Source organism: Uloborus diversus, chromosome 1, assembly GCF_026930045.1.
Source record: "Uloborus diversus isolate 005 chromosome 1, Udiv.v.3.1, whole genome shotgun sequence".
In the NCBI taxonomy this organism is placed as follows: domain Eukaryota; kingdom Metazoa; phylum Arthropoda; class Arachnida; order Araneae; family Uloboridae; genus Uloborus; species Uloborus diversus.
Genome location: NC_072731.1, coordinates 88635280 through 88650430, shown reverse-complemented (window position 1 = coordinate 88650430; position 15151 = coordinate 88635280). Strand labels below are relative to the sequence as shown.

The following is a 15151-nucleotide window of genomic DNA, read 5'->3' as shown; positions in this document are numbered from 1 at the left end:
TTATTTTTTACTTTTTAGTTCCTCTTTGTTTTTTGAAGTCGGTTCTTTTTTTATTTGAAAATAATTTATTCAGAAAAACTATTTTTGAAATATCGAAAACAACCTAATTAAATAAAATAAACTGTTAGAGATTCATAAAATTAATATATATATATATATATATATATATATATATATATATATTAAAGTATTAGATAATTAGATATTGAAAACAATTGGGCTTGTATTCTACTATTTAAGCATCACACAATATAATTAACGCCGTCGAAAGACACTACAAAAAACATAAAATTGCAATAATATCTTATTGCGTAACATAAAAAGTTAAGATTGAAATAGTTGACAATTTGTAACTGAAATATGTTTTTAAAAATGCATATTTAAGTTTTCTGTATGAGTTGTTATCTATACCGTGTTCATTAGTCCAAAAGTATTATCTTTTTTTTTCTTTTAAAGTAAGAAATAAAGTAAATCATACTTTGTAATAATGTGGTGGTTTTTTTTAACTAAAATTGTTTTCTACATCATTTTCTATAATGGCGTGTTATATATTTATGTATTCCCAACATATGAATGGTTTTAAATTATGCCTCTAATAAGTTAAGGTAATATATTCATCGCAATTTGAACTCAGGTGATAAAGATTTCACATTCTAAAGCTACATTTTCTGGCCTATGAGAAGATGTGTGCCTGACATTGCATCTGTATTTAAACTACTGCATTGCATGTTGTAGCACACGAAGTCACAGAAGCAACTGCTGTACGGTCCAATTTTTCTGTTCTTCATGATTAGTAGGTAAGGTGGGGCGAAACGCAGGATCCTTTATCAAGGTACGATTCAAAAGTTTCTAGACTGATCCCAGAACTAGAAATTTATTGGACATTTAAGTACAACGAACTAAAGTTCTTCAAAATGTGATACTTCAGCATTAACACAGCGCAGCCAGCTCGTTTTCTATTGTTCGTAGCCCTTCTGGAAGTCCTCGGGCGACGTGCTGTCAAGGGCTCTCGTCGAAGACTGCTGAATTGCATCGATGGTGTCAAATCGCTTCATTTTTAGGCCTGTCTTGATTGGGGAAGATGAAAAGGTCACTTGGAACCAAGTCGGGGCTGTAGTACGGCTGCGGCAGTGTTGTCACGTTGAACTTGACCAAAATTTCGTCTGCGGCGCGCAACGTGTGAGTGGACGGAGAATCCAATCACCCTTGATCGCCAGGCGAACGCGGCAGACTCGATCCTTCAAGCGACGCACAGTGTGGCATAGTGGGCAAAAATCCACCGAACTCGCGGGTTTTGAGCTAGGATCTTCTATTATGGCTCAAAATGCGGCAAAATTCTTCGACTATTTCGTAGTGGTTCTACAATTTTGAATTTCTTAACCCCCTAAGCGCCACAGAGCTCAGAATGGACCCAAGTCGCGATTTTGAAAACTAAAAAGTATGACTATATTTTTTCCCTGATATTTGACTCAATGCTTAGTATAAATCGAGGAATTGGATGATAAAACACAACTTTTGATCGCTGCTGGGTGTTTAGATATTTTTTTTCCACCGTATAAGTCATTAAAAACATGATTTTTCAGGTTTTTCCGTTGAAAAAATAGGTTTTAACGGTCTTCACACATCTCCCGCTCAAGAACAAATATATATTTTAACTCTAAACTACAAGTTTTCAATCATTTTCCAAAGTTCAAATGGTAAAAACCTCCCTAAAACACCGAAAAATTGCTCAAAGTCCGAATTTCAGCTCGAGATCCAACCATTGCCCACGGGAGTACATCTGCACAATAGCGCAAGCAGCTTATTTTATATGTATACATTTATATGTATACATTTCGAGAATAAATCGTTTGCGTTCGAATAAAGACCTTTACATTTAGAATTTCCGAATGCTTTTGATGTTTTAAAGAAAATGTAATGTATTAAAGTAACAGTTGAGCAAATGTGTAGACACGAAATTAGTTTGTTTGTCTGTTTCCTCGGAAATATTGTAATATTCGAATTGTACCAGGTATGAACTTTCTTTTTGTCCTCTGTTACAAATATTTTTAAAAAAATTATGCGTGTAAGACCAACAAAACAACATAAATTTTAATATAAATCCTATTACACTTTATAATAAAGTTAAAATAACATGTCTTTACTGTTTTTTCAAACTTCTAAATTGAAAGCTAATGGACATATATTTGTAAATATTTGTTTTTTAAATTAGAGTGAAGTAAAATCATATAATTTCATTAATCCTTTCAGCCTTACCTCAAATTCAGCTGTATTATAACCTATAAATGATGTTGTTAGAAACAAAACTAGGGCTAAAAGGGTTCATCTGAGCATTAGTTGTTTAGTTTAAAACACATTGAAATTTTAACGTGTGTTTTTATATTTTGAGTTAGAATTCCAACAAAAACACTTACGTAAAATAGTGAAAATACCTGTTACAATTCAAATATTACGATTATTCCGAGGAAACGGACAACATACTAATTTTGCGTCTACACATTTGTTCAACTGTTACTTTAATACATTAAATTTTCTTAAAAACATCAAAAGCATTCGGAAATTCTAATCGTAAAGGTCCTTTGTTCGAACGCAGACGATTTATTCTCGAAATGTATACATTTCGAAATGTATACATATAAAAAAAGCTGCTTGCGCTATTGCACAGATGTACTCCCGTGGACAATGGTAGGATCTCGAGCTGAAATTCGGATTTTGAGCAATTTTTCGGTGTTTTAGGGAGGTTTTTACCTTTTGAATTCGGAAACTGATTGAAAATTTGTAGTTTAGAATTAAAATATATATTTGTCCTTTAGCGGGAGATGTGTGAAGACTGTTTTTCTATTTTTATAACGGAAAAAAACCTGAAAAATCATGTTTTTAATGACTTATACGGTGGAAAAAAGCATTTCTAAACACCCAGCAGCAATCAAAAGTTGTGTTTCATCATCCAATTCCTCGATTTATACTAAGCATTGAGCCACATATCAGGGGAAAAATATGGTCATACTTTTTAGTTTTCAAAATCGCGACTTGGGTCCATTCTGAGCTCCGCGGCGCTTAGGGGGTTAAGAAATTCAAAATTGTAGCACCACTACGAAATAGTCGAAGAATTTTGTCGCATTTTGAGCCATAATAGAAGATCCTAGCTCAAAACCCGCGAGTTCGGTGGATTTTTGCCCACTATGCCACACTGTGCGACGGAGCACTCCAGTGTGAGAGTCATTTTAGTATCTCCCACTTTTCAACAGAGGTGAATGACACGTACTCACTCAGCAAGCGATGTGCACTCTCCAGTGTTCCGAAGCCAACTGCCGCAGTCTCCGTTCGTTCACTGACACCGCCCACTACTTCCTCAGCTAGTCCGCACCAGTCCGCGCGAATTCTCCTTCTCCGAAAAAAATTAGTCCGAGAGAAAAAAATTACGTGTTGATGAATCTAGTGACCTAGGGAAGGGCAATCACAAAGTGCTAAACCACTTTGTGATTAACGAATAAATAACGAATAAATACCTTTGTGCTGATTGCCACTTTTTTGATCGCCACTCTGACTATCTGAACAAAAAAAGTGAGACAGATACCAGAATATGCACAGACATTTGCGGGAACCTGTTGAAATTTTACAATTTGCTCTTTTATTCAAGCTTCCCCAAATGTTCATTATTCCAAAATATGTAGCTTCTGAAACCCACCATTCTTTTTGAACAACCCTGTATTACAATCCTTTGTAAATTAATTATAGTTCCAGAATTATAAAAAACATGAGTCTTATGTAAACAGCAAATTGAAGAGTAGACACTTTAAGTTTGACCGCGAAAAATTGACCTTTCACTCCGCCTTGTTTTGGAAGTGTCCATTTTCGCGAAGGGGTAGTACGGAGAGGAAAGTTGAAGATAGGAATTGGCAAGTGCTTTATTGGCTTTAGAACTTGAATATGCCACCTTAAAATTTAACAAGTTAGCCAAAGAAGTAAAACGTTTCAACTTTGTTCGTTCAAGGCAGATGTCTCTTTTGGTTACATCCTACAAAGTGGGTGGATCTTGGTTCAAAATCTTTAGCAGCTATTGGTCAGAGGTAACAACGCTTCCTAAAATGAATTTTAATTGAAAAGTGGCGAGTGTAGGTTTGCAATAAAAAATGAAAAGCTTGTCATTTTTTCTTTTTCGACAACTCAATGCAGTTATTTCTGCAACTTAAACTTTCAGGTCAAAATAATTATCAAACAAAAATATACCAGGAGTATTTTTTTTCTTTTTGGTATATAATTGGAAAATATGGTGGTCATATTTTACATCAGTTGGCTCGCGTCCATTCTTCTTTCTCTACCTATTTTAAGGAATGGACTCGTTATCTCAAATAATTGACAAGTTTCTTTGTTCGCGGTCGGACTATAATAATAAAAAAAAATCATATAAACAGAACAACCAATACAGCATTATTTTCGGAACAGAACAATACAGCATTATTTCGAAACATTGGAAAGTCAAAGAAAACATTCAGATACAATGATCGAGAGTTATAGTTACACTTCTTAGTTCCTGTTCCAGTTTAACGTTTAAGTTCCACATTGAACTGAAAAAAAATGAATGAGCTTCGTAACGTCTAATGAAAGGCTTAACCCTCACGTATGAAGTCAGATCAATAGCGCATGGTGAGGTTCTTACCTCCTCAAAAACAGTACAATCATAAACTCCTCATACTTAAAAAAAGAAGGAAAGATCAAATGCATAACAAAAAAGAAATTACATACGAAAAAAAAAAGAATAAATATTCACTAGTTTAGCCTGAGGTAACATTTTAAGAATTGAAATCGTTTCAGATCGCTAAATGCGATGCTGATAAAATGTATGGTTTCGAGATTTTCCTTTACCTTGCAAGACAAATAGGCGTGTCTGTCGCAAGAGAAAAGATGCCAAAATGTTCCCAAGATAAAAGAAAATTATCCTGGCAGTATAAATTGTAGAATTTTGGATGCTCTTTGCTTGGAAGAAAAAAAATATTAGTCGTTGAGAGTTCGAAAAAAAAAATTAAAGAAGATGACAACTTGCCAGATCCAAACGTTTTTTCCAGGGGATGAAATCTTATCGCTTTTTTACGTCGGGGAAAAAAAAGACAGCTTCAAAAAAATAGATTGAGGTATAGTAAATGTATGTATCAACTTTTTATTAAGACTTTCACTTGGTGACCGATAAAAAGGATTCTTGAAGGCTTTAAAAATAAAAAAGTAAATCACATACACTAAATTATTACGCATAAGAAATAGGCAAATGGAACGAAAAAATCCTACCCATTGAAGACAATGGCTGCATTTTCCCCCATTGTTTGTGTATTAATCTTCTCATTATTTTCAAAATTTATTTGTAATTTCTGATAGTACTTCGAAAGGGAAAAAAACCTATGAATTATTTGATGTGTGTTTTTGGTTAAGCCACATTTTTACCTTTGAAATTAGTTTAAATATTGTAAACAATTTACGATAAAATGGAAGAAGAAAAATTTAGTGAATTACAGTTAACTTTTGATATAATTCAAATGTCAATTCAATTTAAGTATTATGCTAGCACAATGAACAAAAGGCGCATTTTTTTTTCAATGTCATACCAAGGTCTTTATGTTGAATACCTTGTCTATGTTGTTGAAGATAACAAACCAGTTAATAAAAACGGTTGTGCAGCGTATTTAAGCGTTAAAACAACTTTTTTGCCTACAACCTTTTTGCTTCGTTTTTTAGACCAAACTGCTGGATGCGTGAAACATAAGTAATCTCTCACAACAACAAATAATTTTTACACATTTTGATTCAAGTTTAAAAAACCTTTTTTCGAACTTTTTTCATTTTTTTTCCTTTGTAATGAAAAAAACATTTGATAGTGAAAAACGATATACAACAAATAGAAAAAAGAAAAATGTTTCATACACTAACTAAACCATATATAAATTCATAATTAACACCTCTGCATGTATAGGTTAAAAACAAGATGATAACGAAGATATAAGACTTTTCGAAGAAAAAAGAAACGCATTTACACTTTAATTAACGAATGCGTTATTAAAAAATTGCTTACTGCTTTCGTGAGGGAAGCATTTTTCTGATTTCAATAACTCGTTAATTAGTTCGTATATCTAAATGAGTAATAACTTCAGTTACAAGAGTATGCTTAAAGGTGTTTAATTATATTTTTCTAAAAATTTCGGCTTCTATTTAATTTGGATATAGTATTGACACAGTGCTTCAACTCACGTAAGTGAAGTGTTTGTAAATTAAATCGATTCTCATAATTAAGGCACTCGGAAGAAAGCATTATTGTTTAAAAGAGGTACTTACGCCTGATTTTATTTGAGTTTTGTTTTTGTTCAGACCTGCACATTTTTTCTTTTATGTTTGTTTAGCGCTGGGATTTCAAAATATTTCAGTTGCAGAAAATAATTATTTATGGCAGGACGTAATCGGACAAAATACATTTCAATTCTGCTTTTTAGATGTAAATGCAGTACTAATGTTCCGCCTCTTTTGAATTTAAATGTTAGTTTCTATATAATTTTAAATATCAACTTCTATATAATATTAATTTCTACATTACATTAATTTTTATATCATATTAATATCTATATCACATTAATATCTATATCATTTTAAATGTTAGCATCTATATCATATTAATTTCTATATCACATTAATTTCTATATTTTTTGAGCAATCACGATTGGTTATTGTTCTCACTTGACTGTTTTGAATTCCTATCATTTTATTTTCCCACCATCACCCTCGGCCTCACGATGCTGCTAATCTTGCGAAAACCGTCTCAAGGTTGCGCCCACATCTTACGCATAAACACACATACACACACTCATGCCTGCGCACAGACACAAACTCCTACACACACACATACACACACTCATGCCTGCACACAGACACAAACACATATGCCTACATACACACACACACGAACGCCTACACACACACAGCACTGCATACACAACACGCACACACATGCATAAATACATACGTACACACGCATCCACACACATGTGCCTACACAAACACACACTCGCATTCATACACACACACGCTCGTGATTGCGAAAAACATAATTTGAATTCAAGATGCCAAAAATTCAAATTAATATAATTTTTTTTTTAAATTAGTTTATATATCATATTAATATCTATTATCACATTAATTTCTATATTATTTGAAATGTTAGTATCTATATCATATAAATGTCTATCAGTTAAAATATCAGCTTCTATGTCATATTAACATCTATATCACATTAATTTATAAATACTAAACAAAAAGTACTAGTTTCTATATCATACTGATATCTATATCAAGCTAATTTCTATATCATTCTAAATGTTGGTGTCTGTATCATATTAATTTCGATATCATTTTAAATATTAGTTTCTAGGGTAGACGGACCAGTGAATGAACAGTTAAGCACAATTTCATTTTTTAAAAACCCTAGTAATTTTAAATTCTATACTATACAGATCGTAATAGTTAAAACATTTTAATTAATCTATGTAAATATCTCTAAAAAATTGCGGGAACTTAAATGGCACCGCTTCCGACTTTTTTAGGTGTTTAAAGAAAAAATGGCACAACAACCCAGTGAAAGAACACCTTGAACCAGTAAATGAACACAAATTGGTCCAGTGAATGAACATGATAAATTTTGATTCAAAAAAAAAAAAAAAACTAAGTTTCTTTGAGATCAATCTATCTATATAACTATCTATATCTATTTATCTATCTGTCTATCTATCTATCTACTTATATATCTTTCTATCTATTTATCTATCTATTTATTTATTAATCTATCTACTTACCTATCTATCTATCTATCTATGTATTTATCTATCTACTTATCTATCTACTTATATATCTATCTATCTGCCTATCTACCTAACTATCTACCTATTTATCTGTCTGTACATCTAAATATATACAAATCTATTATCCTAATCAATCTATTTATCTATCTATCTACCTGCTTTTTTACCTGTCTATCTATCTACCTATCTATATCTATCGGTCTATCTACCTGTCTATATATCTACTAGCCATTTCTATATCAGTCTCTCTACCTAGCTATCTATCTCTATATTAGTCTCTCTATCTACCTATCTATCTATTAACCACTACCTATTTATCTATCAATAAATCTATCGATCTATCTATCTACCTACCTATTCTATCTCTATATTTATTTACCTATATATCTATTTACCTCTTATTTTTTATATATCTATCTCTATATCTTCCTCTATCTATTTATCTATCTATCTATATACAAACATACATACATATCTACCTATCTATTCTCTCATTTTATATATACTTCTATTTCTCTATCTCTCTATCTACCTGTCTATCTATCAAGAGAGATAAAGATATAGAAAGATAGATGTAGGTAGGTAGGTTAATATACAGATAGAGATATATATAGGTAAAAGATAAAACTCAGTAAAAAGTGCATTCTTTGCAAAGACAAAAATAAAGAAATTATAAAATATATAATGAAATACATAAATAAATAAGCATAAAAAACTATCTGCATTACAAAAAAGTACGAAAATGAAAATATCTCAAAGAAACTTCAAATTTCTTTTTAAATTAAAAGAAATTTTGCCATTGTTCATTCACTGGGTTTTCGCAATTTTTCGTACCCAGTGACTGTACACCCCTCTACTTGAAAATCTACGCATTCTGCATTGACTGAAACAATTTAAATCCATAGCCTAAATATGTATACTTAATTTTTCTTTCGTAGAGTTAAAAAATAACATTTATCGATAAAAATAATATTTATCAAAATAATTGCTAGCACGAAACCAGTCTTATTATTTTGAAAGAGAGAAAGAACGATACACGGCAGTAAAAATTTAAAATTTTTTCCAGGAAAATAATACATATCCAAAGTAACCAATCAGGTGTCAGATAGCTTAGAATACCAATAAAGAACGCTTTTGTAGTGAATTTATTCAGAAAATTTTTTTGGGAAACATATTTAAAAAAAAAAAAAAATGACGCGCTGTTCATTCACTGGGTGGTGTTCACTCACTGGTCGGTCTACCCTACATCATATTAATTTATATACCATTTCAAATATTAGTTCCTATATCACATTAATTTATGTATCATTTTAAATATTAGTTTCTATGTCATAAACTTTGAGTTTTAGTAATTTTTAAGCAAATATTAACTTTCACAAGACATCACAATTTTTGCGCATGATGCATCCATTGTATTAGTAACATGATGTGCCACAAGCGTTCGGGGAAATATTTCGATTCGGAATTTTTTAAGGTATTTAAAGCTGCCGTCTCCAAAATAATTGTATTGCAATTCGAAAAAAAAAAACAAAAACAATAAAGGGAAAAATATATACATTTTAAATAACTAAAAACTGAGCGTATGTACCTATGTATCTATGTCCAAGTTTCTTCTCCCGAACGACAGTGAACCGACCATCGAACCAGGTATCGATGGATTCGTAATCTTCCCGTCTTTATGTTTGGCTATTTAACACACTCTTCCGATAATAATTAGCGGAGATATAAATTAAAAACTATTAATTATGACACTTAGATTCCGACATAAAATTCCTATTTTTCAAAGGCTTTCCTACATTCAAATAATTATTCAGTGCTTCATCTCAACTTTCCGCAACAATGCTTTTTTTTTTTTTTAATTTATAGCGTAAAGAAAAATCATATTGAGACAAAAGTTAACATAACTAAATTTCGAGGTGGACCAAGCAAAGCCGGGCGACGCAGCTAGTGTTCAAATAATGTTTCTGCGTGATGCCAAAACGTTAGAGATAAACACGCTAACTATTTTGTTAACAGCTAATTTAATTAACTACTCTCTTAAATTAGTTATTATGTATCCCATTTAGAGAGCTTTTACTAAATAAGCATGGTTTTTGTATTTTAGTCACAAAACAAAATATATTTTGCAAACTATTATCTGGAAAAGTTCCAGTGGATTAGTGTATTGTTAAAAAAACGTTTTACTGAAATCTACTCCTAACTTATAAGCGAACTAACCTCTGTTATATTTTTATGTTTACGACGTAAAAAATGAGAAAAATAATAAACAAGAAAATAAGGGTTACAAGGTAAAAGTTTAGAAACATTTGGTTTGATCCCTGTAATGGAAGGAAATTCAATGAAAATATAATTAAAACGAAGCATGTAGGGTAGACCGGGGCACGTTTACGCAGTACCCTTTTTTTTCAAAACGAATTCTAGCTGGAGAGCGAACAGTCATAACAGACTGCTCCATGTCAAATATCCTCACAACTTTTTGAGCATCAGTCGAGCTTCGGTTTAGCATGCGGATAGGAAAATCTGTTTTCTACCAAGTCTAGTAAATTTTGAGTTGAACGTTTTGAAGCTTTTTTAAGCTTCAAAATTAGCTGAATTTTAATTTTGGCATCAGTTTAGAAACAACAGTAACAAATATTCCTTGGAAATGTTCTAAAGGCGAGCGCTGCATGAAATATTTTATGACTGCAAATAATTCTTAGATGCAAACCCTGAACGATTAGATTTTTTTTCTTTGCGAAATGTCTGGTCTAAAATAAGCTAAAGGCATGTTTCTACACAATTAGTAGAATGAGTTAAGTTAAGGTTATAACTCTAATATATCCTTTTTACCTGATGCAATTTTTACCTTGTCATGAAAAAGGTGGTGGTATTTTAAGTCAGTCATCCAAACAATATCAAATGCTTCCACGATATTCTTTTCTTTATACTCTCTGACGGTAAAAAAAACTAACTCCACAAATTATGTTTATAAATTATTTTGTTCTGTAGAAGATTTTTATAACGAGAATGGCAACATTAGTAATGTATGCTGATTTTAAAAAGGCAAACATGGGAGGGACAACTGGCAAAAATGTAAAACGTTTAAAGTTTTTATTTAGTTTGTTTTATGCACAAAATGTAGCAATTCTGTTTGTAAATAAAATGATCGTATTTTATCTGTACAATATAGGTATTGTATTTATTATACGATTATGTGTTTTGATATTTCAGTTATTCGAGGCGCCACCAAAGTTCCAGTTATGGTCTACATACACGGAGAATCATACGAATGGAATGCTGGAAACCCGTACGACGGAAGAGTGTTGGCAAGCTTCGGAAATGTCATCGTAATTACTATTAATTATCGACTGGGTGTTCTAGGTGAGAATAATATCCATATTTCTAAGTTAAATTACAAATATTGTTATGTATTTTACATAATGCCACTTCACGAGCAGTTGTGCCCAGATGGGAACAAGGGGATTATAGCACTAGTTGCGCCATCAAAATTTGGGGGGAGAGGTTTAATTTATTTATATACTTAAATTTATTTATTGATTGATTGATTTGTAATTTAAATTATTTATTTTATTCTCCTTACATTTTATTTCATTTATTTATTTAGAGTGTGTGTGTGTGTGTGTGTGTGTCGTTCAAAGTCAGAACTTTTCTAAAAAATGTAATAATAATTAAAAATAAATAAATAAAAAATAATTAAGAAATAAATAAATAAAAAAATAGAGCTAAAAAATAAAAAACGAAAATTGAAAGGAGAGTTCAGATTTTTTTTTGGGGGGGGGGATTAGCGCCATTGAACTTGGGGGAGAGTACACCTGTTCATAAGGATGTTTAGTGATTTAAACTAATTTAGACTCAATCAATTATGAAAAAAATATTTTTGAAGGTAAATTTAATATCCGAACTAAATCAATCGATGAATTTTCAAACACTTTAGAAATTTGCACTTCTTGGGTACTATCATGGTACAAAGCCATTCGGAAAAGATCGCTTTTACTGAGGTCGAAAACTGCTGCCAAACCCAAGAAAATGTTTATAATTAAATTGCTTAATAAACTCAAATTTAATTTACAGACTGACATATGGCATAATATTGATATACTATATGAATTTAATTTGAACTTGAATGAAAACCTAAAAGAAGAAAGGAAAAATCTGGTTTGTTGCGAACCAGTTTAATATAAACTAATTTTATCCGTAAATAGTTGGAGAATACTGCTAATTTAAAAATGATAGCAGAAATGCAAAAGTGTCGTGTAAAAGGTTTTTCAAACAGAAGTTAATTCATTTGCAAAATTAAACATACAAAGCGTAAGAAGTTGTTCGCTTCGCTTGTCAAATTTTAGAAAATGAATTGAGTTGTTTTTGTTATAAAGCACCTGAAATATAAGAACATTGTTATTATTTTTGCATTACGCAATTCTAAACGGAAACAAATAAACAAGAAAGTTTTTTAAACTAAGGAACACAGAGAGAATATATGTTATCAAGAGTTGATTTTTTTTGTTCATTTGAAAATTTTAAGGTAAATACACCCTTAGTAGTTATAAAAATGCTTATACATACTGCACATGTGTATTTAAATTGCGTCTGCACCAATGAGCGGGAAAACTTATTGATCAGTTAAAGCAAGTACATTTTAATAAATATATTTATTGATATATATATTTTGTATTGTATATATAGTTTTGTTCATTTCAAAATTTTAATGTAAACGCACCCACTTAGTATTTATACAAATGCTTATACCGGGTGGTCATAAGTATCTCTATTTGGAGAATCTGTAGCTTGAAGGAATCATCCGACTGCAACCAAATTTGGAACACTTACTAATCTTGACGGGGGAAGAAGGATGGTGCAGTAAAAAAAAAGTTAAAAAAATTGCCAACAGGTAGCGCTTTTGAATTAGCAATGAGTAATACAAGAAGAAATAATAAATTAGCAAGTAAAGCTGGTATGGTTTATTCGAAAGTTTTACAGGCATATGACGCTTGCGCATGGCGATGCCGATCAAGTACAGGTTCCACGACTTGACCATTGAGCTGGACGACACCAGGCGATGCGTGACGTTTTCGCGTCTGTAAAATAGCTTTAAAATCAAAGGGCGATCGGGCAAACTGAGAGGCATCTCGTACCACGTTATTGGCAGAAATGATTGCTTCTTTAATTTTCTCATGAATTACTACAGTGCTTGTACTGTCAGTACGGTACCTACGGGATCTGGCGCACCTTGCGAAGTTTAGAAATTGCGGCTCCCCCCCCCCCCCCCCCGCAGGTTCACCTCAATGTTAATATACGTGAAAAGAAATATTTCCTAGAATCTAGACTGAATGTTTTTTCGACATTTCTTTGTATACATGTATAATGAGGTACTAATTAAAAATAAAACATGCCATACACAGTGCGATTCTTTTAGTATATTTTACACTAAATCACTCTTTGTAAAACAAATGAAAAACAGCCCATCCAAATATGTTTTTTACCTCCCAGACGCAAATGAAATATGATTACCACTACTTACCAAACCACTTGACCGTGAGATTTCTAATATAAAATATCGTTTTGGAAAATATTACATAAGAATGGGTTTGACCCTCCCCCCCCCCAAGTAAGGGTATGTAGAGATTTTTTCAACCCCCCTACCCCTCGGGAACCTTACGTAATTACCCCCTAACTTTTGAACGCAAATATTTTTCAATTTCGAAATGTTTTGTTTTCTTTTTTTTCGTTCTTACATGAAAGAGTTACCAGCTAGAAGTAACCATAAACAATGACCCAGCTAAGTTCCAATTATTTTGCTCACAAATAAAAAAAAAATAAAAAATGCCTTGTTTGCGGAAATAATAAAAAAAAATGACTTTTATTATTTAAAAATCGAGATCAATTTAATATCTAAGTAGTAATTTTGTTAACTGTTCCAACAATCGGATATTTTAATGATTAGTGTGAACATAATATTAAGCTCTCTTAATTAAAGTACGGCTTAATTAATAGTTTCAAATGAATGCTAAAAATAGTATTTAGTAAATTTGAGGATATACTGGCAATTTATAAATTTGGTAGAACGCCTATTCTTGATGTATTTCCCTTTCATCATTTATTTTCTCTTCAGAAATAATGACATTGATAAGGTCTGTCACGGAGCTGAGGAATCTTCCAGGGGGATCTTTCAATGATTTTTTTTTCTTCACTGTTACAATCTGCACATGTTAAGCATATGAAAACATGTTAACTTCTTTTTTTACATTAATTTACATTCTTGAAGTTCATGTTCACGGAGGTGAGAAGTCAGAATAACCACACTAAGTTTTTAAAGCAAAATCTATCTTCTTGTTTTTCGACAAAAATCTTACAACTTCAACTATGGCTGAAAATTGACAAGGGTGTTTCCCTTGTATCATGGAAAATAAAATTTGATGTCATTACTGCCACTTGTTAATGAGGAATGGCATTTTGTGTTTAGGTAATGGAGGTGAGAATTTATTGTGTGACATGACTCCTTGTCCTACTAAAACACAATATTAAAAAAATCAAAACACTTAAACAATTAGTATTTGAGCCTCTTGTGAAAGGAATAATCAATAAATAAGTATATACTTAAACAAGCTATTAAGCAACATACACAGTCACACAAGGTGTGTGACATGCCACGGAGGTGAGAATTCACATGCTGTGAACCAAATAAATAAATAAATAAATAAATAAAATAAAAATTACTATAAAAAAAAACTGTTTGTAGGTTTCAATAGATATATTTGTGATGAAATTAAAAAATCAGCCTTAAATGAATTTTCCCTTAACGTTTTTACTGTAAAAGGCGTGTGACAGAAAAGTTACTTTTTGGAGAATGACCCTTATACGAATAATTTTAAAAAGAAAAAAAACCCAATTCCTTTTTTTTTAACAGTCGAAATACCGCTCCCTGGCTGCTGCGCCCCTGGCGAGGGCCAGCCCCTTGGTACGCTACAGGGTGGAGCGCAGATCATGCTGCTCAGGGAAGTCTTGTCAATTTTTTATTCTTCTGCCTGTTATTTTTGAGGAAAAAAAAAACCTAATTTTGTATCCAAAAGAAAAAAAAAATGTATAAGATTATATCAGTGTTCAAAATCCAATGCCTTATGCATTGACTACAGGTTTTTCCACCTTTTAAATATATATATACCTTTTAAATATATAAAGTGGGACTACTTGGACCCCATATTTCATACTTTTGCGAGTTTTACACTGAATGCTTTGTTAAACCCAAAATGTGAACTTATAATATTATTTTTACCACTTTTCAGACGTTTTGCCACACTTAAAGCTTTTTTTAAACAAAA

The 15151-nt window shown here is 31.7% G+C and overlaps 1 protein-coding gene across 1 annotated transcript in view; it reads left to right on the top strand.

Annotated features, from left to right (window-relative positions):
• Positions 1 to 15151, top strand: part of LOC129230057 (neuroligin-4, X-linked-like) — a 113789-nt gene that overhangs the window by 48658 nt on the left and 49980 nt on the right. The window contains exon 3 of the mRNA XM_054864481.1: positions 11046 to 11195. Coding sequence (XP_054720456.1) covers positions 11046 to 11195 — 150 coding nt within the window. The remainder of the gene's footprint in view (positions 1 to 11045; positions 11196 to 15151) is intronic.